Raw genomic sequence first — 27,569 nt, 5'->3', positions numbered from 1 at the left:
AAACGACATACCTGATAAATAAAGCCACTCATCCGGGGACTGGCAGACAGCATTACTAACACATTCGGGAAAAGCATAAGGTAACGCTCCTCTTTTTCCTAAAAGAGAGACACAGTAATTATTTTTGCAAACCTATTGTGAAGGTTGGAAAATGCATTTTCAACAACAACATTGATCGGTTATGTTTTTTTTGGTGTTCTTTTTCTTGAGTTATTCAAGGTAAACCAAAGTGATTCATTGCACTTCTTTGCAAGAAGCAAGCCGTTTCAGGTTTCCCTCCTAATGTGACAAAAAAAAGTGAGCATATTTTAGCTCTGGTTGCAGCAGGCCAGTTTGGGAAAACACTTGCTTGTTATATGAATGGAAATTCAAATGAGCTATGAAACAAATATGGTAATTGTTATGCTGGTTGGAAAGCGGTTGGCAGTGATTAAAAAAAAAGAAAAGAAGGGGGGGGTGAATCCAAATGTGTATCTTGGGCTTTCTTCCAACCACGGACTACGAATCGACCCCTACACAGAAACCACACATGAAAGAGGAGACGGCTTTTGGGTCTGCCTATGGCCTACTTAGGTTTCAGTTCTCATACTTGAGGGGGGTAATAATTTAGCAACAAAGGGGAACAGATTTCCGCACCTACAGTTCCTGAAAACTAGAAACTTAGTTTGTTTTAAAGATTGCTACACTGCTGGATCTCAACAGGAAAAGAGAAAAATGTACTACAGATAAATTATCTTTTAATTAACAACAACTATTTGTTGTTATGAGAGAGCTGTAAAGGAGCCAGGCAGCTTAATTAATTAACTGATATGATTTTTCTTAAATGCCACAAGGACTGGCTTTCAGAAATGGGAAAATACTACCAAACCTCTGATTGTACACATATTCTAAACTGACAAAAGGATATTTTGTATTTAGTATTATTGCAGCAGTTCCACTATAGTTTGGCTGAATGAGCTTTTTCTCATTTAGGAAAACCTCATATCTCTCACCTCACTGCAGCCATTTCTCACATGGACCAGGGACGTGTAGGCCACTTGACCAAGACTCTTCATGCTTTCTCCCTCCCAGCCCCGCACAGGTTCTGACAAGATCTGCAGCTCCAGGTTCTTGCGCTTCCGCAGATCCTGGCACTGTGTCTTAAGCACACAAGCACACACAAGATTACAAAACTATGCAACATGCTGGTGAAAATAAATCTGATATTTTTCTGGACCCTTTTTTCTTGCCTTTTATTACTACTGAGTAACAAGCAACAGGATAATCTCTCCCCCCTGTGGATATGGCTTTGAAAATGTAACCATTGCCATGTACGCAAAAGGCATAAAAACTAGCATGCAACATAAAGTAGTACATTTTTCAGGTGCTGTGCAGGGGTTCTCCCTCTTCAAGCAGAAAAAAGTGACAATGCAACATTATCACTTTCCACTGCACGTCAATCAAAAATTAGGGTTTTTTTTGTTTGTTTTTTTAAAGAGCACTGTAAATTAGCATAGCATTTCTAAAGTACCAGAGATCCTAACCACACTCAAAACACACAAAGAAACGTCAGACTTGCAAATTACAACGGAGAGTGATAAGTGATGCCTTTTTTTGTTTCCCCAGTTTCCTGTGTAGAAGAAACGAGTGAGTCACTTTATCTGCTCTTATGAGGAAGTCAAAGCAATACCGGGGAATTTGTGTCTCAGGGTGGCGTTCGCTCAGGTATAGTGCGGTTGCTCGTTTCTAATCCAGCTCTTTTAAGATGGCATTTCAGTTCCCACCCACCTTAGGAACAATACGATCACTCAACTTAAAGCAGAAAAAAAGGATCACTGCATTGTTTCTGGTTTTTTCCCCCCTATCAGAGCTCTGTTTGATTATGAGGAATTGTGCTAAACTACACTGTCGAATGAAATGAAAACATGTAAACACGAAATTGAAAGCGTGATAACATTATTTACCAAGAGCGTCATTTCCACCATTAACTAGTTCCTTATTAGCGTGCGTATTAGCAGCACAATGGCTTTTATGCATCACCATTTTCTACAACTAGTAACCATTTTCCCTCAGTTACCATCAAGTCCTGTTTAATAACAATATGTAAGGATAATAAGCTTTACTTTGTATAAGCCTCATTACAGAAGATTGCACTGTAACATAAGCAGTCACTCCCTATTATCTGCAGCTGATCTGTTTTTGTTCAAAAGAAACCACAAGTGTTAGTTTCCAAATAACTGTATCGAGCTTTTTTAACTCAGAATACAGTTTTCATTATTTTATAAAACTGCCTACTCTTTACACCAAGATCCGACGCTGAAGCACACAGCTACTGAAATGACTTCACCAATTATTCAGCTATTCTTAGTAAATGGATTACACCTTGAAAAAACTGCAGATTTATGCATTTGTCATTAACTGCCTGAGCGAAACCTAAATTGGCGAATAACGTGCAGGCAAGACCTCACTATAATTACTACTGCTGGGCACTATTAACACTAGCACACTTAAGCAGTGGTCCCAACCCCTGGGCCACAGACTGGTAACGGTCCGTGAGTCGTTTGGTACCAGGTTGAGGCTCGGGTGTTAAATTTATGGTTTTCAGGGTTTTTTATCGTTTTTATCGTTAACTTGGTTTTCCTGGGTCTTTTCCCGTGTGTTATGAATAAAATAATTTTTTGCTACCGGTACTGGTTTTATTTTGTTGTATTTATCCGCGACACCTTAAAGGCCGGTCCGTGAAAATATTGTCAGACATAAACCGGTCCGTGGCGCAAAAAAGATTGGGGACTGCCACACTAAAGGATTAATGAGTGCTTTATAATGACTAAAAAGGTTGAAAATGTACTCATAAATCCTACAGTACATTAATTTCACTAAAACATACTATGATTGACTTAAATAGTTGATGTGCAATGTATGTGCAATGTGCTGTTAAATGTTAAGTATTGATGTATTGATGACAATTAATTACTATTCAAGATTATTATTCTGGGAAAAAATGACATTTTAATAAATATAATCCATATTATTAATTTTATGCAAAATGTATTTTTTTGGATAGTAAGGGTGGTAAGGTAGCACGGTCCTGTAAGGAGGAAATCCAGGAGCTTCAAAGTCTGTCATGACATTATCCAGGCTTCCTCTGCAAGTTCACTTCGATCCTTCTGACTTACCAAAAGGCTCCTAAACGCCGCTGTTGCCTTTACAATGTCAGTGTAGTCAGGGTGGGCTTCCTGCGGTGCAAATGAACATTACAGGTTTAAACATAACAGTCTTTATCCTAAAGGAATACAAGAGCACATACAGGTATACTGTGCAACACAAAGGGAATTCAAGGACTGAAAAAAATCATTTAATGCAAGTTGTTTAATTTATGAAAATACATAGTGTAACTTTAATGGTAGTTTAGCTTCTGTAAGTAAAGCAAGTGAATAAAACAGTAAAAAAATATTGTATTTATACTTGTATATAATTTCAGTATGCTTTTTATATGTCTATGCTCTCTCCTTTACCTCCACATGTCTCTCTAGCTCCTGTAGCAGGGTAGGGTATTTTTCAAGCCTCATGAAGGGCTTACTGAGGCTGGTGGTCAGGGTCATGACTCCTCCAGTACTTGCTCCATGACTCTCCATGAACTTCTCAAGTTCCTCACTAAGAAAACACACACACACAATTTATAGGCAATATTTTATTGGGGGGGGGGGGGGGGGGGGGGGGGGGGGGGACGAAAAATCAAAGATTACGGGTAACAAGAAAAATCACAAGTTTTTGAGTCTAGATTGCATGCAAGCTGTAAGCCAGGTATTTATAAATTATTATATAAACCTTCATTTTTACTATATAATAAATTGTAAGATAGGCTTTAAAATTATAACATAACCATGTATTTCTTGCTGTGCTGAACTGCAAAACGTAGGAGTGAAATTTTGTATTTTTAATAACACAACGTTACCATATACAACACACATTAACCACATTATCAAAAGCTCTCACTTTCATAGAACTGTCCCACCAGTAAAATGAAACAAAGTGTGCAGAAAAGCTCAAAGAATTAGTCATTTTAACACAAATACATCCATGTTTCATTAAAGTGACAAATGACTCGACAGAGTTCAGAAATCTACACTAAACAGTGGAAACACTGCTGAGAAACAATAGGAGTATCCTCATAAAACAACACCATGTGATAAGCTTTGAGTATATTAATTGTCACGCTATTCGGTTGTTAACGAGATCAGCAACTCGATTGGAAATGCAAACGACAACCTCGGACAACAGCACCTCTTCCTGTTTCCTTAAATAGAGAAATAAAGAAATAAATATAAATAAAAGTTAAGCTATATTTTTGCCTGGTAACAGGTTTCTATATGCTACAATTTTTTGAGCTGTGGTAGTCATCATATATTTAGATTTTTTTTTTAAAATGTAATATTTGTATTATGTTCATGTTTTGTGATGGTATATTGATGAAATCAAAAGTAACAACATATTACCGCACACTGCCCTTTATTTGTTACAGCAAAGCGAGCCGATCGCACTGCAGAAAAACAGTAACCCAAGTGTATCACATTTGTGGTGCATGTGAGATTTTCACATGCACCATCTTTGATGGTCAAATATTTCACAGACAGTGCAAATCAGGTCAACATTGGTTTGGTGCAAATCTACGTCGTTAGCTGCAACATGATCGCTTCAAACGTGGTTTGAAGAGATCGTCATTCATGAGTTTCCACGATCCAAAACATAAATCTGCAGCAGCACTAACTGGTACAAAAGGGTAAATGAGAATGTGACAAAAAAGGCTCCTGCAACTGAAATGCAAATGTGCTTACTGTGAAAAGCGCTCTGTGCGCCTGTCCCCATAACCACAACGCTATACACAGTATCCTGTCAACAGTTGACTTCCTGTGTGTAATTCAACTTAATCTTCAGCTCGCAGTGCAGAAATAGACTAGACGCCTTAACATTACCCAAGGCGGTACTGTTTAAACTGCATCATGGAACTTTCATTATTATTACTATACACATAAGAGAAGCCCTTACTCAATAAGAATAATGAATTTTTGTAGCAACTGAACTCCCAGAAACATCAGGAGACAACACGCACGTTTGACACAAACACTTCTTTACCTTTACTGACACCTTGTGGCTCAAAGTAAAACGGCATGAGATCATTAAAATGGTGCGCAGTGCCCCCAGAAATTAAACATAAACAAACCACATATTATTTTCTCCCATATCATATTAACCCATATGGAAAAAAAGAGGTGAAGGAGCTTTACTGTATCAAACTTCAACTTTAGAGTGCACTTCAAAGGTCAGTTTAAGACAGCACAGCATTCATATCCAAACAATGACAGATTATATTAAACCTAGGATATTCCCTTCTTTGACTGCAAAAACTACATAATTTGCTGGGCCTTGGAGATGTCAAACTATGCAGTACTTAAAGAAAAAAGGCAAAAGAAATAAAAACAACTGTCACCTGCAGAAATTTGTTTAGTTTTCCCCAGGAAAGTATTTCATTCACCTTTAGGTCAACTTTTGGCTTTTTAAAAGGGGTTTCATGGGATATATTATTGTCTAAGGAATGCCACTAACATTTATTAAAAATGCAAAACAATGTTTAGCTAAAATAATCAAAATTCAATCATTGGAGAGGATTGGTTACAAATCTTCACCACTGGTTTCTTTTCGCTTTGAAATTAAAAGGCGAGACTTCTCTCTGGCATGTCTCTACATGGCTGACTCTGGTGTTTTGTGTGCAGGGGGGCTGACCTGTGGTCGGTGAGGATGCAGACAGCTGAAGGGTGGCTGGAACAGTAAGCCAGGTACAAAGCCTTGATCTGACACATTAGGTTTAGATAGCAGGCCGCCACTCGCTGCTGTCCCTCTGGGACCCTGCAAAGTCAGAGAAACAGAGCCAAAGTCAGAGAGGTGAAAAGAGCGGGGGGGAAAGCAGGATCGTTGTTAAAGAAAAGAAAGACACAGAAACAAAAGATGGCACAATAAATAAAATAAAAGAAGCGAGCATCTGTTTTTTCCCTAATTTTGTTTAATTTTAGCGATAGCTCTCCAGGCTTTCAGAAATTATGTCAAAGTGTTTCTTTGGACACTGGCTGTTTTTTCACTCAGAGGCAACTAACTCAAGGACTGAACCAGCATAGTCTCTACGACACAGACAGGTTGGTAAATAACAAGTTAAAATGCTATTTTATCGACTAGCAGCCTGTCGCAAGCACACTTCACTTGTTCTAGTTTCTTGCTGAATCTATGAAAAATACCAAAGATGATGGAGTTGATACACATAAAATAGCATTTTTACAACAACAGGGCAATACCCAAAGAGCTACAGTATTAGCTGAAAACTTGGTATATCTCAGCATAGTGTACAGTGTGTCCTTATGAAATTAGAGGAAACTGTACTTTTGAATGACAAAAGTGTTTAAAAAACAAAACAAACAAAAACAAAAAAACCCCCACACGCAAACATCTACAGAACATGAACTCAATCTGAAAACCATGTCCTTAAGAAACGGGGAAAAATCCGACAAAGACCTGACAACATCTGGGAGATACACCTGGACCTTCAGTTGAGAAGAGTGGCTATCAAGAAGCAATTTTTAAGAAAGGGAAACGAGCAGAAAAGTCTGAGGTATACCAAATTCCACAAGAACTGAACTGAAAATCAGTGACAACAGGTCTGAAGGAATCCAAATTTGAAATTTTTGGTTGAAATTGTCCTTATTTACAAAGGAAAGACACAACAGTGAGTGTCCAGAGCCATATGTAAATCATGGCGGACGCTCGGCCATGGTTTAGCTTCATTCCTTGAGCATTACCCCAAATGCATCGCCAGCTGTCATCTTTTCTGTCCTCTTTATAGAGCAACATCCAAAGAAGAGCCTCGAATCTCCTCCAAGAAGCCTGGAGAACTATTCCTAAAGACTACTTTCCACATTTCAGTGTATCACCACCTCTATCTTCCGTTTTCGCAGTAAATTATAAACAAATTAGAGGTGGTTTAAGTCTGTAAATATAAGATTAAAGCATTAAGCCCAACTTATTTCATTAGAAATATTTCAGAGGTGTTTGGACTGCACAATCTATGCGGCTCTAAAACTTCTTCACCACCAGTGCATAAACAAATCAAAAGGAATTTTTCAAATATGTGTGTGCAATAAGTAGCTGTGACCCATTTCAAACACTTTATCAGCTCAGTTTCAAGATGATATTTGTACCAGAAAGAAAGAAATAGGAAGAGATGTCTGGGAGGAAGGAAGTGATTGCAAAAATATTATCAAGTATGTTTGTGCAGCGTAAGGAATGAGATGAAACTTTTAACTAGTAATGTTTTACAGATGTATTTCGCTATGTTTTACAGAGCAATCACAGGAGTAGGGTCCATTGTGGTCCAAATGTTGCTCTTTACTAAGAGTGGTGTAAAAGTAGTTAAATGTAACCAATGAAAGACTTTTTCACACATCTGCATCCAGAATTACTTACTTAGTACATTCCTCCAAAGCCAAACAAAGTCCCTGCTGGAAGCTATTGATATCCTCCAGATTTCCACACAAGGTGGCACTGTCTGCACTGCTGAGCCTAAACACAGAAGTTATTTTAGAATTCACTGCAATTTCGACAAATTCAAAAATACTGGCACACATGTAAACATTTCTCACATTAAGCACAGTTGTAATACAGTGGGGCAAAAAAGTATTTAGTCAGCCACCGATTGTGAAAGTTCCCCCACTTAAAATGATGACAGAGGTCAGTAATTTGCACCAGAGGTACACTTCAACTGTGAGAGACAGAATGTGAAAAAAAAATCCATGAATCCACATGGTAGGATTTGTAAAGAATTTATTCGTAAATTAGGGTGGAAAATAAGTATTTGGTCACCTCAAACAAGGAAAATCTCTGGCTCTCACAGACCTGTAACGTCTTCTGTAAGAAGCTTTTCTGTCCCCCACTCGTTACCTGTATGAATGGCACCTGTTTGAACTCATCATCTGTATAAAAGACACCTGTCCACAGCCTCAAACAGTCAGACTCCAAACTCCGCCATGGCCAAGACCAAAGAGCTTTCGAAGGACACCAGGAAAAGTATTGTAGACCTGCACCAGACTGGGAAGAGTGAATCTACAATAGGCAAGCAGCTTGGTGTGAAAAAATCAACTGTGGGAGCAATCATCAGAAAATGGAAGACATACAAGACCACTGATAATCTCCCTCAATCTGGGGCTCCACACAAGATCTCATCCCGTGGGGTCAAAATGATCATGAGAACGGTGAGCAAAGATCCCAGAACCACACGGGGGGACCTGGTGAATGACCTGCAGAGAGCTGGGACCACAGTAACAAAGGTCACCATCAGTAACACACTACAACGGCAGGGAATCAAATCCCGCAGTGCCAGACGTGTTCCGCTGCTGAAGCCAGTGCATGTCCAGGCCCGTCTGAAGTTTGCCAGAGAGCACATGGATGATACAGCAGAGGATTGGGAGAATGTCATGTGGTCAGATGAAACCAAAGTAGAACTTTTTGGTATAAACTCAACTCGTCGTGTTTGGAGGAAGAAGAATACTGAGTTGCATCCCAAGAACACCATACCTACTGTGAAGCATGGGGGTGGAAACATCATGCTATGGGGCTGTTTTCCTGCCAAGGGGACAGGACGACTGATCCGTGTTAAGGACAGAATGAATGGGGCCATGTATCGTGAGATTTTGAGCCAAAACCTCTTTCCATCAGTGAGAACTTTGAAGATGAAACGAGGCTGGGTCTTCCAACATGACAATGATCCAAAACACACCGCCCGGGCAACAAAGGAGTGGCTCCGTAAGAAGCATTTGAAAGTCCTGGAGTGGCCTAGCCAGTCTCCAGACCTCAACCCCATAGAAAATCTGTGGCGGGAGTTGAAAGTCAGTGTTGCTCGGCGACAGCCCCAAAACATCACTGCTATCGAGAAGATCTGCATGGAGGAATGGGCCAAAATACCAGCTGCTGTGTGTGCAAACCTGGTAAAGACCTATAGTAAACGTTTGACCTCTGTTATTGCCAACAAAGGTTATGTTACAAAGTATTGAGTTGTGTTTTTGTTATTGACCAAATACTTATTTTCCACCCTGATTCACGAATAAATTCTTTACAAATCCTACCATGTGGATTCATGGATTTTTTTTCCACATTCTGTCTCTCACAGTTGAAGTGTACCTCTGGTGCAAATTACTGACCTCTGTCATCATTTTAAGTGGGGGAACTTGCACAATCGGTGGCTGACTAAATACTTTTTTGCCCCACTGTAAATGCATGCAGCTTTTTATCCTATCATAATCCTGTCACATCTGCTGTTTTATTGCCCTTACTTGTCACTGGATTGCAGGGGTCGTAGGTAACAGTTCAACACTGTTTGTAATTCTTTGAGAAACTCTCGCTCGTGTTCTAAGATGTCCTGTACCACCTGGAGAAGCAGCACAGTGAGCAGAATATTTAACATCTCACACACACAAACGAAATCAATGACACAAATATTAACAAACTAAAACCTAAAGAAAGTCTGACTGGCAGTATTCAAAAAAACGCACAAAGTTGAAGCTGAATCCCATAACCTTCCAGATCTTAATTTATTCTGGTGAAGTAAATCACTTTCGATCAATGATTAACATCCGTCAGCACCAAGAAAATGTACATTCTGACTTTAACTCCATTAAACATCTAAGATACAACATTTACTATTCCCAAATATTAAGATAAGCTCTGCATAAAATACCTTTTAACCAAAGTCTTACAAAGAAAACGAACTCATTGTCCTGCATAGCTCCTACTTACCACACTGTAGTAGTTCTTAGTCAGCTGAGTTCCTTTAGGTGACAATGGTTTTTCTATAGAGAGAAAAGCAATAAGGATTTTTAAGCTTCATAGAATTACTTGATTATAACCATCAAAAAAGATATTAAATGCATCTATATATTTTGAGGGGAAGAAGGGGGAAATAATTATATATGTCCTATTAAAAAAAAGAAGTTGCCATTAAATACATAAACTACAACCTCTTTGTCTAACTTCCAAGACAGATTTTTCCCCCTCGTATTTCCATATTTATTCTAAGATGTATAGTATAGTATTTATTTTATTGTCATTGTCAAGAACAATGAAATTGCGTTTGGGGCTTCCATACAACCCAAAAAAAGAAGAAAATAATAAATACCCCTTAAAACCCAAGTGTACATATTTAACCCAGTGTGACTCCAATGCAATAAGACAATCCTTAGCAATAATGTTCGTAGAAATTCAGACAAAGACCTGAGAAACATGACAAAATACAACAATGCACCCATTCAATATTATTGTACTGTGAGATATGATATCAGATATGATAGTTATCTATTTAAGAAAGAGGGGGGGGGGGGCAGGAGGGGGAAGAGAATAAAGATATGATGCACCAATGCAGACCAGTTGCAAATCATATCAAATACTTTGTGGTATATATTGTCAGCTTTTGTGTAACTGCGCTATTCTATCACAGTGTTTCTGAAAAAAGAAAAATAACAATGCCAATACAATACCATCAGGACACTTTCAGATATGCCAAATATGGTCATAATCTCAACTTCTCTTCCTGCACTATAGTGCTGAATGGCCAGAAAAGTGCGTTTGCAGAAGAATATGGTGAAACGGTTGATCTTTTGGATATAACATTTCATTTCTCGTTATTATTTTAGCACAAGATATTTGTGTAAAATGTTCTGATAGTTAACATATGAATCAATTTATCTTGAGTCTAAGTAAATGTTAAGGCTAACTTTGAAAGAAAAAAAAAAAAGTTTAGCAGAATGGGATGACTGGCAACGAAAAAGAAGGTGACAGCTGTCTACAGCAAGGAAGTGTAACACAGCACTAAATGCAAATTACAGAAACCAAGAAAAATTTCATTTTTGCATTTTGTCCCAAAATAACAAACTCATAACACCATTATACGGCTACATCTCTGGAAAAAGTAATTTCACGGTCCAGACAGAGCAGCGAAACTCACCACAGGGTTTGATCTCCCGGACGTAGTTACTTGGAAACCAGCCCGTTTTGCCGTTGAGCGTGCCCTCCCACCATCCTCCCTCCTCCTGGCGTGTCACAAGGATCACTTCACCTTTATTGAATGACAGCTCATCCTCATTGTTCTGCTTGAAGTTGAAGCGAGCCTTTACCATCAGCTGCCCACCTCCACCGTTCTCAGACATTTCCTGTTGAGAAAGGTCGTCACAGCCCGAAAGCAAGACATCCAAATGCATCAGCAGGTTTCGATTATACGTTTCAGGTACCTGACAAATGGCTGGTTTGTTTTCAAACAATTCAGTTGTTATTTCAAAATTTGTCTTAAAAAATTTAATCAAGAAATCTACGGCTCTAATTTTATATTTCTGCGTTTTGTGATTATTGTTAAAATTGTACCATTAGCAGCCAAGGACCCAGCCACACAGCCACAGAATGAATCAAGTACATCTGCCAATACAATGATTCATCTACACTTCATGGTAGGCATTAATAAAAATATACACTCTGACTAAACTCATACGCCGATGTAGCGATGTTGCTTGCAGTTAGTTTAAACCAGTTACAAGCCTTCAAATACCTTTATGAGTGTGCCTGTCCCCACACCCCTCCTCTGCGACTGACTGGTCAAGATGCGCTTGATACATAACACGCTTGCTGACTGTGACTGTGTCTGGCAGGAGGTTATTTCGCCAGGAGGTAATAGTACAATCCAACCACAAATGTGGGCAGAGAAATGGACAATGAGAATACTACTAATACTTTTTAAAGTAACCATCTAACTAAATAATGCAAAACAAACGGACAATTAGCTACATGTAAAGTAAATGTATAATGAAATTTCCACACCATCTTTATTTTCTCGCTTTATGTAATTATTTCTTTAGTATGATGGGTGCAGTCATCTGTGCTAAACATCCACTATATGAGCTGCAAACAATATATTTGTATAAATAACAAAAAAAAAAGTGAGACTGTACCACTGATTTGGATTGTCTCCGCAGAGAGCCTTTGGATTTGGCAGAAGACAGCGTGTGTGAAGACGCCTGACTAGGAGAGGGGGTACCGGACTGAGGACATCTCTCAGCAGCACAATCTACAAGCACACACACAGGAAATACAAAGCCTCATACGTCAGTTACCTTTATGTTTAAAATTATGACTCTCTCGTGCACACAGTTCATGCAGGTACACATACTTCCATGGGCTGTCAGCCTGATGATAATTCAAGAGCGTGGCCCATCGCCAGGACATTGAACGCACACGGTCCACAAATTTAGAGTTTCTCACAGAATAATGTGATTTAGCCAAAACTGACACACTGTTCCAAAAAAAGATCAAGCAGCTGAAAAATCACAAAGCAACTTAAAAAAAAACAAAAACAAATGTACGTATATCCAAGTGGGCATTCAGTCCAGCAAATATGTCTGCTTGAAGAGAAAATCAAGCTCAAGTTTATGTTGCTGACACCGAACCCCTCTAGGCTGTCATCGCTGAGCCACTGCAGCAGAGGAACTGTGATTTAGGGTCAGTAGCTGCCAGTTGTCCCACAGCATGACTGCAGCTCTAGAAATGGGCTGACCGAGGTATCAATTTTGTTGTCAGTATTGACTTGAAAAGTGACACATGGTGGTACTGCAAACCTCTTCTAAGCTAACAAGCAGAAACACTTACTGAAGACTGCCTATCAAATGCCAACTGGATGCTAGCCAAATCCACCATCTAATCCTTTAGGAAAAAAATCAGAGAAGAATGGAAAATAAAGTGAGGGGACTATTTAGCCTTTGTAACCTCAAATTCAGATCAAATAAAGAGTTCAGCTTTGAGGCTATAAAACTGGCGAGCGCTTAAGTGCACTTTCACTAGCAGGAAGAAAATGTGACGCTTTTTACGTAAACTGCATAACATCTTTTGAAGGGAAAAGGCTACCGATTCACTATTATTTTCCATATGCAAATATGTCCGGGTGCCACACACTAAAGCCTAAGAAATATGAGGAAAATGGCACTGAAGGCAGTGGCAGGTGGGGCTCATGGAGTCTGCATGCCACTCGTCACACACAGAGAAGCCTAACAAGCCCGTCTGTCAGCTAAGCTCTGTGGCTGCCACTGTTACTTCAGTATGCATACAATATTCAAAGCAGTTAATCTAAACAAACACAAACTCTGGGCGCAGGAACACAAACGACAGGAGCTGACCTCAGAAGAGGACATAAAGCAATAATACAGAGGACCACTTGTATTCAATATCAACTAAATAATCAACTTCAAGTCAAGCTCAAATACAAGGATGGAAGAACAGCTGCTGGGCATTGCTAGCCTGTAAAACATTTGCATATCAATTACATCTGAGCACTGAGAGACGCTTCTGTTCCACATTTTACACAGTGGCATGCATCCTGCTTTTGTTTAAGTGCATTCAAGACTCTGGTCGTCCAAAAAGAAACTCCTTGAAAGTGTTAATATTCCACCAAAGGAAGGTAGGGGTTGGGGATGGTCACGAGAAATGAACAAAGCATCTGATTTTTCCAGGTGAACAATAATGTGATCAAGGCCAAAAGCCTAAAAGAGTCAGCCACACAAAAAAAGTTGTTCTTGACACAACAAGTACTGCTCAAGCTTCAACCTGTTCAGCATGTATGATCTTTTCTGCACCGCGGAAGTAGGTGAAGTTGGGCCAGGAGCCTCTGCTCTATTCCTAAAATATTCTGTAATTCTGAGACACCGGCATCGCTTCATCACTGGGAACAACGATGATGTCCAAGTAACATCTGCCTTAGGTGGTTATAATCCCCACATGACCACTTTTTGAACCTAATGTCAACTATGAAATCAAGGATCGCCTCAAAATTTGTATTTTTTTGCCAAAAGATACTTTGCAACAACTGATGTAAAATTACCTCGTCTGAAAGTATCAGAAAATAAATGATTTCAGAAAACCTTCATATCCTTAAACCACCTTGTTTTTGCAACATTCATGACTGCGTGGAACAGCGTTCTCGATGGACCACAGTGAAGCCACAATGAGTCCAAAACTTAACGGTAAAAAAAATGCATTTACATCACAGGGCAGCAAATTAGCAGCACAATGTACTGACTTTGTTCATGAACTAACTGACAAAATAATCGAGCTAGTGCAGGCTGAATGCCTCTGTCCTGAACAATCATCAAACTGTAGCTGAGAATAAGGTTGAGGGTCTTTGGGGACTGGAAAAAGCTGAATAGGACACAACATGTCCTCAAGCTGTTGGCGCTGAGAAGTAAAGGGAACGACTTAAGTAGAAAAACATCTTTGTAACACAATGGAGAAAAGAAAGTGGCTTTCTCGAGTGAACAATTTTTTCATCACTATGTATGTATGTATGTCCTCAAACCACTATGCTGAATAACTTGATATAACAAATTACAGACAGCAAATTCACATCAATTCACAGAGAACAAAATCAAATAAGCCAAATGAAGTTGAAGGAAATGGCCCAAAACTTGATGATGGTGCAGTTGTGTTAACTGTATTTAAGTGTATCAGTTCAGACGCATTACTATAAAAACAAAACAAAACAAAAAAAGACTGGACATTAACACATGCATGTTCTCAATGACATGTGTAACAAAGCATACAGAGGTGGCAGACTTGTTCTAAAAGTTGCTGACTGAATAATTCTAAGGTTCTCCGACAGCTGTTAGCCGGATACTGAAGCGAGATTGTTATTAACTCGTCAGTCGCCCCAAACAGGGACTCTTGAGTAAAGTAATTAGCCCCAAATTGCTGTAGGAATGCTGCAATGCGCACTACTTTGTGCTGTGTCCTTACTGAAGAAATGCATTTGAGGAAGGGATGCATGTGTGTCTGAAAGCAACACTACAGTACTCAGTTACATAAGAAAACAGAAAAAAAGAGAGCAGGGTGTTTTTTGGGGGGGTGTATTAGGCCAAGGATTCACATGAGTAAATATGGCACACAGCGTGACACAAACACAAACTGTCACGCCAGCTGCCCACCTATACTACAACCAATCATGATATCGAAGGGCTCCGTGGATACAACTGGTAAATTAAGGCAGAAGAACACCAGTCTCATCAGGACACATATACAAGACATGACATCTTACCGGACTACTTTTCACATAAAGCTACACGTGCTTTCGCTTCATTATCTCAGCTCCATTATTATAGGAATTATTTAAATCAAGTGACAATAGAGTGTACCGAAAAAGCATCCAATTCTTTCTTTTCATAACATTAGAAGAATTTATGTAGACTAATGGCCCTTTTCTGCTGTCAGTGAGGATGAAACATTAACAATCTCCAACATTCAAGATCAGAAAGAAGGTAAATTCTTACCTTGTGTTGCAAAGTTGACTGCCAGCAAAGTATTTAGGACCTTGCCAAAATTGTCACCAGTGTATAACCACTCTGGTTCAAACACCTGGATGGAAAATTTCAAAAGGTCAAAATTAGATATTTTCTTCCCCTTCCCCCTCTGATTAAATAGATCTGAGTAGGAATGCTTTTTTAGTGCATACATCCACAGCTAGAGAGACAGAGACACTCACTCCAGGTTATTGCACAAACAATGGAAAGAGACACACATAATGAAATGCACACAGGGATTTGAATAAGCCTCTAACAAGACAGACAAAAACTGACATGTTGAGTATGACCCATATTCTGTCTTAGCGGTTTGTAATAAAACAGGCAGCGTTGCAGGCACACACAGATGCTCACTCGCACACTGCTGCTCGGTCAGTCTCAGGCAGCTATCTTCTTTCCTCCAGTGGATAAGGTTTCACATTTTAAATAAAACATCTTAAATATAGTGTTTGAGTAGTATAACCTGCATCATGAGTCGTGTACAACATCTTTAAGTGTGATCATTACATCGCTTAATGTGGGACGAGCCTTAGGGTCGATGTAACTAACAAGACTTGCGCTACAAGTTGAAAAAAAGATAAGGAAAAAACATAACATTACCTTTACAAATACTGGCTTTACATCACCAAAAGCAAAACAAACCGTTGGTCATCACGATAACTGTTGCCAGCATTCACAAAAGTTTTGGCAGGGGTCAGTAGTTTCAGTGAAAATGTATTTATGAGCGTAAAAACCAGAGCAAATAAATCTTCACGTAGAGTTAATAACACAGAACAAATATTGGAGAGCCCCAACAGTAATTGATGCTTCCTCTTTCTGCATCTCGGAGCAGAAGTGAAAGCAGAATTACTGCTTTCTCCAGTCACAGGACAAACAGGCATTATCAGCTATAGCAAAAAGGGATGAAAAGTCCTCTTAACATGATCACATCACTGACCAAAGGATGGGCGAGGTTTGCCATAATGCCACACAGACATCCCCTGGCTGCTACATTTAATAGCGCCTCTCCAAAAACTTCTGCCCATGAGCTACTGGCTGGCTGCAAAAGGTCTAATTATGGGCTAGGGCACAGTTGGTGGATAAAAGCAAAGGGGACCTCCCAGACATAACAAGCCAGCTGGGCAGACCTACTGAACCACTTGACTTTGCAGTCAGCCAGCCTTGCTGACTCAATTGGCCATTTTAAAGAAACCAAGCGTTGTAATTCAATACCAAAAAATATTATTTTTAAAGCTGGAAGAGACATTAACGTCCAGTGTGGTGGTAACAAACAGGCTGGTACAGAGACAGAGTAACCTCCCAACATCTGGAAAAGATACACCACTTTTCAATATTAGGGAATGCACTGAGCGAAACAGCACTGCTTTGGGGATTTTTGACCTGCAGCAAAACTAACCATTAAGTCACGAGTGCATGCAGGAGAAAATTTATTAACAAGGAAGTAAATGCTGTTCAAAACTAAGTTGTACCAGTTTGAAAACAGACAGTGAAGTCATGCGGGCCAGCACTTCACTTCCTGACTGATTAGTGGGAGTGAGTGACAGCATGTCTGTTTATATGTCTCACTCCACATGGACGTGAGGGGAAAGCATATGCCAGCAGGGTAAGCAGATCACAACACAAGCAAGAGTGTGTTCACATCTTGCAGTAGACAGGAGATAACGGCAGAGTGAGCTCAGTGTATTTCAACAAAACATGCCTCTGAATATAAAACTTGACAGACCACACATTGAGATAACTTACCTCCACTTTCAAGGACGAGCATCCTTTTAAAAACTCCTTGATGTTGGAAATGCAGTCTGCTTCAGTTCTCGGGTCCTGGCAATACTGAGTACACGAAATAAATATATAAACACATACCTCGGCTTAGTATGTCAAAGAGGCATCTGACACACTTATCAAACGCTCAAGGCCAAAGCTACAAATCACTTCGGTACACACTGAGCCCCGCAGTAAGTAAGAGAGATGCCGCAATCCGACTGTGGCAACGTAAAGTTAAGAAAATAACTGTAGATTCTTCCTGCGTCTCCTTCATGCATATATAACCATTACCACCACAAAACCGCCGTCAAAATAGCCTTACTCAAGCAACTTCCGCTCATTTTACAGTTTCAAAATAAAATCCCCACCGACGAAAAAAAAGCTGACGTTTGTATTTTTTTAAGCAAACTTCTAACAGTTCCCGTGAGACCAATGTAGTACTGCCACAGAGAATGTATGTAAAACTAGGGTGATCGGTCTGCCATACAAAGGAGAAGTTACTACTTCCGATTTTGTTTCGGGCTCGCGTTGTCGCCGCTTTGCGCTTTTTTTTCTTTTCTTTTTTTTTTTCTTCAAAGGGGAGGTCGCACCGGGAAGAGCAGCCGCTCAGGAGGAAGTGACGAACTGTCTTTGCAACTGTTATTTATCACTATCAACTTTGCCATCTATAACAGTGAACACAAGTTGTGATAAAATTTATCACCTTTAAAAAAGGACACAAACAGTGTGGCGAACCTCTCCGTTTGTTCTGGACAGTACGGCCTATGTGCAATGTTTAGCGCACACTTGCTACTCAATTTGCCCTGTTTTGGTGGGTGTCCACACTGACTCGCACCTCTCAAGAATGCGGAACATTTCTGTCGCTTCACAGGAAACCATATCGTGTATTCACAAGTCTGAAACTCTAACTGTTGTTGTCGTTTTTGAGGCGACACCTATCGCACAAAACGGTCACAGACGGCTGTTCAAACTTCATGGTTCGAGTTCAGTGAGCTACAAAATCGCAAAGGCCTGCTGGAGGGAGAAGTTCTCGTCGGTATCACTTTAATCAAACCCCTCCCTTCTTTTCACCGTCGACGGATCTTTTGGCATTTGTTGACTCGAGTTAGCTTAAATCAATAACTCACCTTGGGAGTGAAGCCAGGTACGAGGCGCTCCGAGAGCTTGCACAGGACGACTCCATCCTTGAGCGAGGTTTTCAAAAACTCCTCCGGATCCGCTATGTTCTTTTTAGGCGAGCTAAGCACTCCTAATGATATCAACCACGTTACAGTCTGCTCCTCTGGATTCATAGCTCCACGAAATGACCATTGCCTAAGCCTGCATTGCTTTTAATTTAAAAAAGAAAAAAGCTGGCGTCCTGTTCCGTATCAATATGCAACTCACATCCGCACTTCTGCTAGAAGTTAAAAAAAAAAAAAAAGAGGCGGAGGGGGAACGACGACGCTGTTTCTACACGCAAAACTGATGATCACCCCTACTGGCAAATAGGCACCTCAACAATAGTTTTTTTTTTCCCGTCTTCCCCCTCTGCAAAGTAGCACATGCTAGTAGAGGGCAATCATATTACATACTGAAATGCTGCAAGGCTCAGAAAACCGATATATGCAAATTGCATACTGATAACTCAGAAGAGGCAACTATTTAAGTCTAATATAATAAAGAGTAATAACTTCAACATAATTGGGTCAAATTTTTTTCAAATATGGAAAATGGGTCATCTGCCACAGGAAGCCTTATATGGGGGAAAATGTGATATTTGCAGATAATGAGTGTCTTGGCTAAAAAAAAAGAAAAAAAAAGTTTAATCATGTCATGGCCAAAATCTTAAATTTCAGGACAACAAAACAGCAAACGGAAAACCTCTTCAAAGCTTTTATTGAAAACAGTACAAAGTTCATTTGATGGCTGTACATTTCTCCCACTTTCAATGCGTTGCTCAATACGAAGATTCAGCCCGACCTCTGAACAGAAAGCTGTGCCAGCATCTGAAAGACAGCAAAAGAAATAAAAAGTTAAATTTAACAACAATATCATTTGTCCAACAAACTTGGGAGTTTTTTGCATAATTTCAGATTATTTTTTACAAATTATACACACACAATAATATACACAGCAGCCATAACAGGACTTTCAGGAAGTAATCTAAAAAGAAAATAGTACAGAGTCACAACAGGACTCAACCAACTTAGTTTTGTTTGTTGCATTTAGTGGGCCAAACAGGAACTTCCTCATAGCACCGCATAAAAAAAAGGTTCAAATGTTTTGTACAGAACTAAGTATATTTGATATCGCAAATTATTTTCCTCCTAGCATCTTAAAAACAAACTAAATTCTTTTGGCATATCAAACCATTTTCAAAAACACAGGTTGGTATCAAAGTGCCCTGCATAACTCTACTTTCTAGGATTCTCTAAATTCCCATTTTACATTAATAAGTTACAGAAAATAATGCAAGTAAAAGAAAAACATACCTAACATGCAGAAAATACAAAAAGGTATTAAAATAATCATAATGCCCACTGTAGTCAATTACTGAAGATTTTACTTTACATCATTAGTGATGCTGACAGGCTCACATGGATTTTAAAACACATTGTGTTCATCATTTGGGGCAAAATTGCTGTAAAATGTCTCAGCAGTAAAAGTTGTCCACCCCATCTTAATTGTGTACAGGTAGATAAAGACTTACTAGTCTGTTAGACATGGTTATGCGGATGCACTGTAGCTCAACTAGTCCAGGACTTGAAGACATTCAGATATGTTGAAAGGGCAATTGCCTTGAAGCAATGTTCATCCTGCAATGAGATTATCATATTAGTATGGGGCTTTTTTCTTAATTATGTATTATGAGGTAATTGAAAATGATATTGTTGTCCTTGGTCCAACTGTACATTCGTTTCATTGTTTTCCGGTTTGGCAGTTAGGATGATGGTGCTCTTCCAACGGTCTCCATTGTTTGAATTGGCATGCTCAAGGAAATGATTTTGATACCAAGTCTTTAAATTAAAGATTGCTTTGAGGTGTTTATAGAGGAAAAAAAAAATACTAAATATTACCCCATGATGTAAAAATGCACGGTTGCCAATCATTTTACTGATGTCGGATGACTGGTTGGGCAAAAAGGAGCCTTGGGGCTCAGTTGGTAAAATGGGTGTTAAAAGCATTCACGGGTGAAAAGGGAAGAAACTTCTTGGCATGTTGCTGCACTTTTGACAATTTTGAGTGACGAAAATGGACTACAACGAAAAGGTTCATTTCAGTCGACTTCCTTTTTTCCTTTTGTCCCTTGAAGCCAAGTTTCCTTGAATATCGCCCTTTGACTGGAGAGTGCAATACAGGACAATGAGAAACTCATTTACAGATGAGAAACAAAGAGTTTTGCTTTGCTTACCAGCTGTTGACTATCAGTCGAGTTGCATTTGGTCGTTGCATGCCATCAAATGGCTCTAGGGTGATGAATCCATTTCCAAGGAACTACATTGGAACATTTTGACAGTAACATTTGCCTAACCGTGAAAACAGTAGCGTCCAGTTGGAAGTACATTTGTGGCAAGAATGAACGCATCTCACTCCAATATTTAGCAGACTCACCTAAGTTTTACAGAGGACCTTTTTAAGGAGATCATGTTGTTACGTAACATTTGTTACGGTCTGTTGTTGAAAAATCGAGAAAAAGTTATGGTACAACTAAAACCTTTATTAGATTAGGAAAGCCATACTTATAGGGCATTGCAGATTTCAACAGCACTGAAAGTACAAAAAACTAACACTCACTTGGTAACTGTACTGACATAAGCAAGAGAAAAAAAATTTTACACATAAAAGAAAAAAGAAAATTGGGAAAGTCAAGACACAGTTCAAAACTAAGCTTCAGATTCCACAAATTTAGACATGGCTAGTTTGTCCTTCCTCCAAAACACGTTTTAAGTGTGCATGGAGACTAACGTTTGGTTTAATGACATTTCCAAGTCCAGTTCAGTATCTGCTGCGAGCCATTCCTCTATCGACTCGACTGCCACCACGGCCACCACGTGGCCCTCCACGACTTGAGCTGTTGTACGAGTCACGAGGAGGGTAGCCTCTCTCGGCAGGGGGAGCTGGGCCCCTATCCTGTCTGCCCATTCGCTCACCACGGCTAGGTGGATATGGGTCACTCCGACTGTTGGGGTAACTGTCACGACTGCCATAGCCATCCCGGGAACTGCTGCCATAGTCATCATAACGACTGCTTCCACTGCTCCCACCATAGGATGGTGGGGGGCCCCTTGAAGGTGGGGCGCTGCGAGAGTTACCTGCAGGGTCAATGGTTCAGGTAATTGGCAAAGTTCAATTTATACATTTTTCTTTGCACGGTCAAGTGCTATTTTTTTTTGCCAATAGAATTCATTCTGTGACAAAAAATAAATAAAATTTAATGGATGGCATATTTAAAATGTTCCACCCTTTTAATACTTAACATGGATATTTTGTTGATATGCGCAGTAATATATCCAAGCACAGAACAAATAGGTAGTGGTACCCATTTCAGCATGCCTTTGATTTGAGTAGCCATTTTTCCATTTAGAGATCCAAGTGTAGGTTAGGGTGAGGTTTTCAGTTGTCTTGATGGTTTTTGAAGATTACTCCTTGAGGGAGTACTTTGCTGGACAACACATAACGGGCAACGGATGTTTCCAAGGATTTTTGAGGTTCCTTATGGTTGCAAAAACTTTGAGGTGCATCACATACACATGATATTGCCAAACTCATATTCTCCTGATGAATGCAGGGGTAATGCAGACTTTGGTATGTAGACACTTTTGTTTTTCAGTGGAGATGCCAATGGTAAAATATTGCTAGTAGTATGAAAATATACAACTTGGATTGTAGGTCAGGGAAAGAAAAAAATAAATTACCATGTGGTTTCCTCTGAGGATGCAAAAAAAACTGCAGTATCTTGTGATAGGACAAGGCAGGTTTGGTTGAATATTTGCGCACTTCTTCTTTGTGCCACAGCGATTACACATTGTCATTTCACTCATGGAGTTATGTCTTACCGTAACCATCATATGAGTCCCGGTAGGAGCCACCACTAGGACGGTCCATATAGCTTCTTGGCTCCCTGCCTCCTCCATAACCATCACGGTCACTGCAAAAAGCAATTGTCACTTAACAACCAAGGAAGATCTGACCTCAGGTTTTTACTTTTTGTATCAATCCAGGCTCATACCCGTATCCTCTTGACATTGAGCCGTAGTCATCGCGGGAAGTGGAATTAGAATATTCTCTATAGGAATAATCTCTGGAAGGTGGCCCATAGTCCCTAGAATCTCTGGAGTAATCCCGACTGGAGTAGCTGTGAAAGATTACAATACACCTCAATACTGTTTCCTGAGCATACATTTGTGTTAAATACGCGGACTTTTTAAACAGAAAATTCAAATATAAAAGATGACCACAATAGCTCTAAGTAACAGCAACTATCAGCATGTTACAGTATATCAATCTTGAGGTTTGCCATGTATGGTCACACTAGTGTGTATTACGAAAATACCAACCTGTCTTTTGAGTTGTAATGGTCATCTCTGGGTGATGGATAATCATCCCTTCTGGACATCATCGAGTCTCTGCGAGGTGGAGGTGGACCATAGGGATCTCTGTCCCTTGACATGGGAGCTGGAACACATAATGAGAAACTGAGAAGATTAATTACCAAATTAACATGAGACAGAAGTATCCCATCTAGTTATTTGCAAGAGAAACAGAAACTAGATACTAAATTAAATCTAGAGACTAAAATCTGTGCAATTAACTTTTTTTTTGGTAATTTCTTCCACATCACTTCCTGCATTTAAATATTGCAGAGTACAAGCACTTACGTCTGCTCATGGGACCAGATGGGGCAGACCTCTTGGGTGGGGGACCTCCATTTCGAATAGGGGGCCCTCGTTTCATTGGAGGGGGGCCTCTGGATGACATCCCTTTAAAGAAGGGTTCTACACTTCCTGAATCATAGTAGTCTTTTAAACAAACAAGAAATGCACATATTAATATACTACATTCAAAAGCTGCAACAAAAATCCATCCAGAGATTATTATATCATTACACAGATTCTTTCAATTTACAAACTGAGCAGACCCAAAAAAATAACTAAATAAATTACCTCTTGATGGGGGGCCTCTCATTCCACCAGGACCTCCCCTTGAACCACGTGGACCTCTGGGTGGCCCGCGACTGCGAGAGTGCATGGGTGGAGGTCCGCGCCTGCCAGCACTCTCAAACTGAGGTTTTGTAGCTTGCTCAACCTTGATAGGCTTGCCATCAAGAGACTGGTAGAAGAGTTACAAGTATAAATCATATTTTTTAGCTGATTCTTTTTTATTTTTATTACAGCCAATTCGAGTCATCACTTACCTTTCCATTCATTTCGCGTGCTGCATCCTTTGCATCAGCAGGACTTTCAAAAGTTACAAATGCAAAGCCTCTTGATTTGTTTGTTTCACGATCCTTCATCAAAAGAACTGAAATAAAGGAATTGATGATCAGAAGTGAGCTTGTGTTTTTCAATTAGCCAAGTTAAATACAAAAGTGACTCATTTTAACAGTTTAAATTAGATAAAGGCACACTTCTATGACACCCCATAATCGAAAGTGACTAATTTCGGTTTCTTTGTGTCCCTTTCATGGTTCATAGGTTTTTTTATTTCCCTCAGCAAGACTATACGGCCATTTACAGTAAATACAGTATTATACATTAGAGTTTGGAAGAACAGGCTTTCTTTTAAATGAAGTGGAAAAAATGTCACAAACTATGTGGATAACGTAGAAGATGGTAAAACTGCAAAGTTAGTGTATTAAAAAGGGGTTATTCAGATTTCCCTACGCTGTAACAGTAAATTTAAATATACACACAGATGAATAAAAATTTGTTCCATTATTTCGCTACCACCCATTTGCCAGAATAAAGGCGCCAAACAGCAAACACTGAGCAATTTTAGAAGTACTTTATCCAGGATATGCACTGAACATGATATGGCCAAAAGGGGTTCCATTCCCACCTTCCACAATCCTGCCATATTTGCTGAAGTACTGCTCCAAGGCCTTTTCGGTGGTCTCCGTATTCAGTCCGCCGATGAAGAGCTTCCCTGGTCGGTCGGCCTCCGCCATGCTCCGAAGTCTGCTACCTAAAAGGAAAGAAAGACCATACATTTAACTTAAAAATGAGCATCAACCCTGAAACAAAAAGGAACGCTGTATCCTGAAATAAACAGCCACACATTACTTTGGAATTACCTTTCTGCTGCCAAAAGTAGGGAGCTACTGAATGCGCAAAATGGCGATAAAAATGCTACCGATTTCAGCTGCTTCTTTAGCCCGTTAGCTAATAAGTATTTCGCTACTAACAAAAGACTCTGCTTCACGTCTACCAACAAGCTACTTTAAAAGCAAATATAAAAAAAATTACAGCTTAAATTTTAGCATGCATACACACAACTAACTGCATTACCCCGCGACTTTATCAAAGCTACAGCGACGATAAAAATGGTTCCTCTCTCCGCCTTCTCACCCTTCTTCTTCATTTCCGTTTCCCGTAGACCAGTTGACCCCAATTGTGATGCTGCCGCCTAGAGTCCAGAAGCATTACTCCATATTCTACAATGCCATGTCATTCTACATGTTCAAAACTACTCGCACTTAAAAATATATATTGCATAATTTGAGCAGTTCAGTCAGAATTCGTCATAGTACATAAACCGTATTAGGTTACAAATGATCTTCTTATGGCCTCTGACACTAGACTAGTCTCTTTGCTTATCCTGCTAGAACTCAGTGCAATATTTGTAACTCTTGAATATAATATTTTACTACAGAGATTAGTCAGTGCTGTAGGTATTAAAGGAACTGCACTGAAGTGACTGTAATCATATCTATCTAATAGATCCCGATTTTTAAATGTAAATGTGGAATCTTCTTTGCACACTAAGGTTACATATGGACCAATTCTAATTACATTTCCTTGCTTTCCTTATTAGAATGCATTGCATACACTTTCACTGTAATGCAGTTTAATCTTCACTTTATTTATCCTTGAAGCCTGATGAACAGCAACAATTAGTTAAACTGCTGGAATGTCATAAAGACATAAAAGCTGGGATGACCACTAGTTTACTGCTTCTAAATTTAGATAAAACTGATGATTACACTATAGGCCATACAATTAGAAACATCCCGTCTCAGAGTGTTGCTGAAAAAATGGACATTTATCACTTCTAGGCTGGACAATTGTAATTTGTTATTATCAAGTCTAAAACCTCCCTAAAGAGCCTTCAGTTGATCAAGAATGCTGTAGCAACAGTGCTAATAGGCACTAGAAACAGAAACCATATTTATCCTATATGAGCTTCTCTTCACTGGCTCTGTTAAATCCAGAATCCAATTTGAAATCCTTCTCCTTACATACAAGGTCTTGACTCATCAGGCCCCATCTTATCTTAAAGACCTCATAGCACCATATTGTCCCTCTATTGCAGCACAACTAAGGGAGGATTCAGGGTCACCTGGTCCAGCCCTATGTGCTTTAGCAAAAAGGAAAGTTTTAAGCCTAATCTTAAAAGTAGAGATAGTGTCTGTCTCCCGAATCCAAACTGGAAGCTAGTTCCACAGAAGAGGAGCCTGAAAACTGAAGGCTCTGCCTCCCATTCTACTTTTAAATACTCTAGGAACAACAAGTAGGCCTGCAGTGCGAGAGTGAAGTGCTCTAATAGGGTGATATGGTACTACAAGGTCATTAAGATAAGATGGGGCCTGGTTATTTAATACCTTGTTTGTGAGGAGCAGGATTTGGAATTAAATTCTGGATTTAACAGGAAGCCAATGAAGGGAAGCCAATACTGGAGAAACATGCTCTCTCTTTCTACTTCCTGTCAGTACTCTTGCTACAGCATTTTGGATTAACTGAAGGCTTTTAACCATTAGTTATTTTTAAACTATGCACTGAATCATTAGTTTATTTTTAAAATATGACTCTCTTCCACTCTCTTCCATAACTGGTCACAGCATGTGGCTGCCCCTCCCTGGGCCTGGTTCTGCCAGAGCCTGGTTCTGCCTGGAGTTTCTTTCTGTTTCACCTTGTGGTGACTGTTGTGATTTGGCACTATTTAAATTAAAAAAAAAAATTAAAATATCATTATGAACACATGAGTTAATAGTTGGCAAGCAAATTTTATAATATAATGATAAGCTACATTTAAGGGTATTAGTAATTTTCTTAATCATTAGAAAGCCAGCTGGTTGAATTGATATATCTGTGTAGGTATAGAGATGTCTAAGAGAGAGAGCAGTGGATTTTTTTAATCATGGGATGCCTGAGGAATGGAGAAGTGTACAAATTTTCAATAACAATGTGTAAGGACTATCAGGAGGGGCAAAAACACATGTGACAGTGATACACAACATGTATGAGCACACCAAAACAGTGGTATATAATAGATAGGTCTTAAGAAATTATACAAACAATGAGTGCAAAACTGCATATGTTTATGTGACCTGAATGATATAACAGTGGGTCATTTCACAGTGTTCATCAGAGTGACAGCCTGGGGAATAAACTGTTTCTGTGGTAGCTGGTTTTGGCAAACAACACTGTAGCGCCTGCCTGAAGGCAGCAGTTGAAAGAGTTTGTCTGGGAGTGTCCTGCTTCGTGGCTGAGTGGAACCAGACACACAGGACAGACTGGATGATGGCTGTGTAGACAAAATAATTGTAGTTGTATTGTAATTGGCGACTATTCCCATTTTATAATGCACTAGGTTTTTCTTGAATATACTATCTTTTGTATGTAAAATTAAATTGTTAAAAAAAGGGCCATTTATATGGATACACTGTAATAAAATGGGAATGGTTGGTGATATTAAAGTCCTGTTTGTGGCACATTAGTATATGTGAGGGGGCAAACTCCTCAAGATGGGTGGTGGCCATTTAGAAGTCGGCCATCTTGGATACAACTTTTGTTTTTTCAATAGGAAGAGGGCCATGTGACACATCAAACTTATTGGTAATGTCACAAGAAAAACAATGGTGTGCTTGGTTTCAACGTAACTTTATTCTTTCATGAGTTATTTACAAGTTTCTGACCACTTATAAAATGTGTTCAATGTGCTGCCCATTGTGTTGCATTGTCAATGCAACCCTCTTCTCCCACTCTTCACACACTGATAGCAACACCGCAGGAGAAATGCCAGCACAGGCATCCAGTATCCGTAGTTTCAGGTGCTGCACATCTCGTATCTTCACACCATAGACAATTGCCTTCAGATGACCCCAAAGATAAAAGTCTAAGGGGGTCAGATCGGGAGACCAATCCACTTTCCAGGAAACTGTTCATCTAGGAAAGCTCGGACCTGGCACCCATAATGTGGTGGTGC

The 27,569-nt window shown here is 39.6% G+C and overlaps 2 protein-coding genes across 5 annotated transcripts in view; both read right to left on the bottom strand.

The window, feature by feature from the left end:
* arhgef6 (Rac/Cdc42 guanine nucleotide exchange factor (GEF) 6) overlaps positions 1-18,564 on the bottom strand; it is a 28,686-nt gene extending 10,122 nt beyond the window's left edge. For all 3 annotated transcript variants that reach the window (XM_085432762.1, XM_085432772.1, XM_085432778.1), the window contains exons 1-13: positions 18,290-18,564; positions 17,145-17,228; positions 15,372-15,456; positions 12,012-12,127; positions 11,018-11,222; positions 9,814-9,866; positions 9,351-9,445; positions 7,489-7,584; positions 5,761-5,883; positions 3,495-3,633; positions 3,156-3,215; positions 993-1,139; positions 12-98 (exon numbers count right to left, since the gene is read on the bottom strand). In XM_085432762.1, the coding sequence (XP_085288888.1) occupies positions 12-98; positions 993-1,139; positions 3,156-3,215; positions 3,495-3,633; positions 5,761-5,883; positions 7,489-7,584; positions 9,351-9,445; positions 9,814-9,866; positions 11,018-11,222; positions 12,012-12,127; positions 15,372-15,456; positions 17,145-17,228; positions 18,290-18,454 (1,455 nt within the window). In that variant the 5' untranslated portion in view covers positions 18,455-18,564. The remainder of the gene's footprint in view (positions 1-11; positions 99-992; positions 1,140-3,155; positions 3,216-3,494; positions 3,634-5,760; positions 5,884-7,488; positions 7,585-9,350; positions 9,446-9,813; positions 9,867-11,017; positions 11,223-12,011; positions 12,128-15,371; positions 15,457-17,144; positions 17,229-18,289) is intronic.
* A 458-nt stretch (positions 18,565-19,022) lies between these two features.
* Positions 19,023-24,727, bottom strand: rbmx (RNA binding motif protein X-linked). Of its 2 annotated transcripts, none has more exons than XM_085432791.1 (10): positions 24,653-24,727; positions 24,204-24,329; positions 23,560-23,666; positions 23,309-23,474; positions 23,024-23,164; positions 22,703-22,820; positions 22,375-22,500; positions 22,202-22,293; positions 19,855-21,457; positions 19,023-19,150 (listed from the first exon to the last, which is right to left on the bottom strand). In XM_085432791.1, exons 1-9 carry the CDS (start codon positions 24,723-24,725, stop codon positions 21,141-21,143), a joined length of 1,266 nt encoding a protein of 421 aa, XP_085288917.1. In that variant the 5' UTR covers positions 24,726-24,727; the 3' UTR covers positions 19,023-19,150; positions 19,855-21,140. The 2 variants fall into 2 exon arrangements, with proteins under 2 accessions (XP_085288917.1, XP_085288923.1); XM_085432797.1 differs by having other exon boundaries at positions 24,439-24,717.
* Positions 24,728-27,569: the final 2,842 nt, after the last annotated feature.

This window comes from Copadichromis virginalis, linkage group LG2 (genome assembly GCF_057382275.1).
Source record: "Copadichromis virginalis isolate Kocher_CV1m ecotype Utaka linkage group LG2, C_Virginalis_male_GT1.1, whole genome shotgun sequence".
Taxonomy (NCBI): Eukaryota; Metazoa; Chordata; class Actinopteri; order Cichliformes; family Cichlidae; genus Copadichromis; species Copadichromis virginalis.
Note: the sequence above shows the minus strand (reverse complement) of the source record. Positions and strands in the feature narration are given on the sequence as shown.

What these genes read in the sequence shown, in the direction of transcription:
- rbmx (XM_085432791.1), bottom strand. Translation starts at nt 24,725, where the DNA reads ATGAAGAAGAAGGGTGAGAAGGCGGAGAGAGGAACCATTTTTATCGTC. An exon ending in AGCTTTGATAAAGTCGCGGG is followed by an intron (nt 24,330 to 24,652) that starts GTAATGCAGTTA and finishes CTTTCCTTTTAG; the next exon opens with GTAGCAGACTTCGGAGCATG. An exon ending in ATCTGGTCCCATGAGCAGAC is followed by an intron (nt 22,821 to 23,023) that starts GTAAGTGCTTGT and finishes TATGTGTTCCAG; the next exon opens with CTCCCATGTCAAGGGACAGA.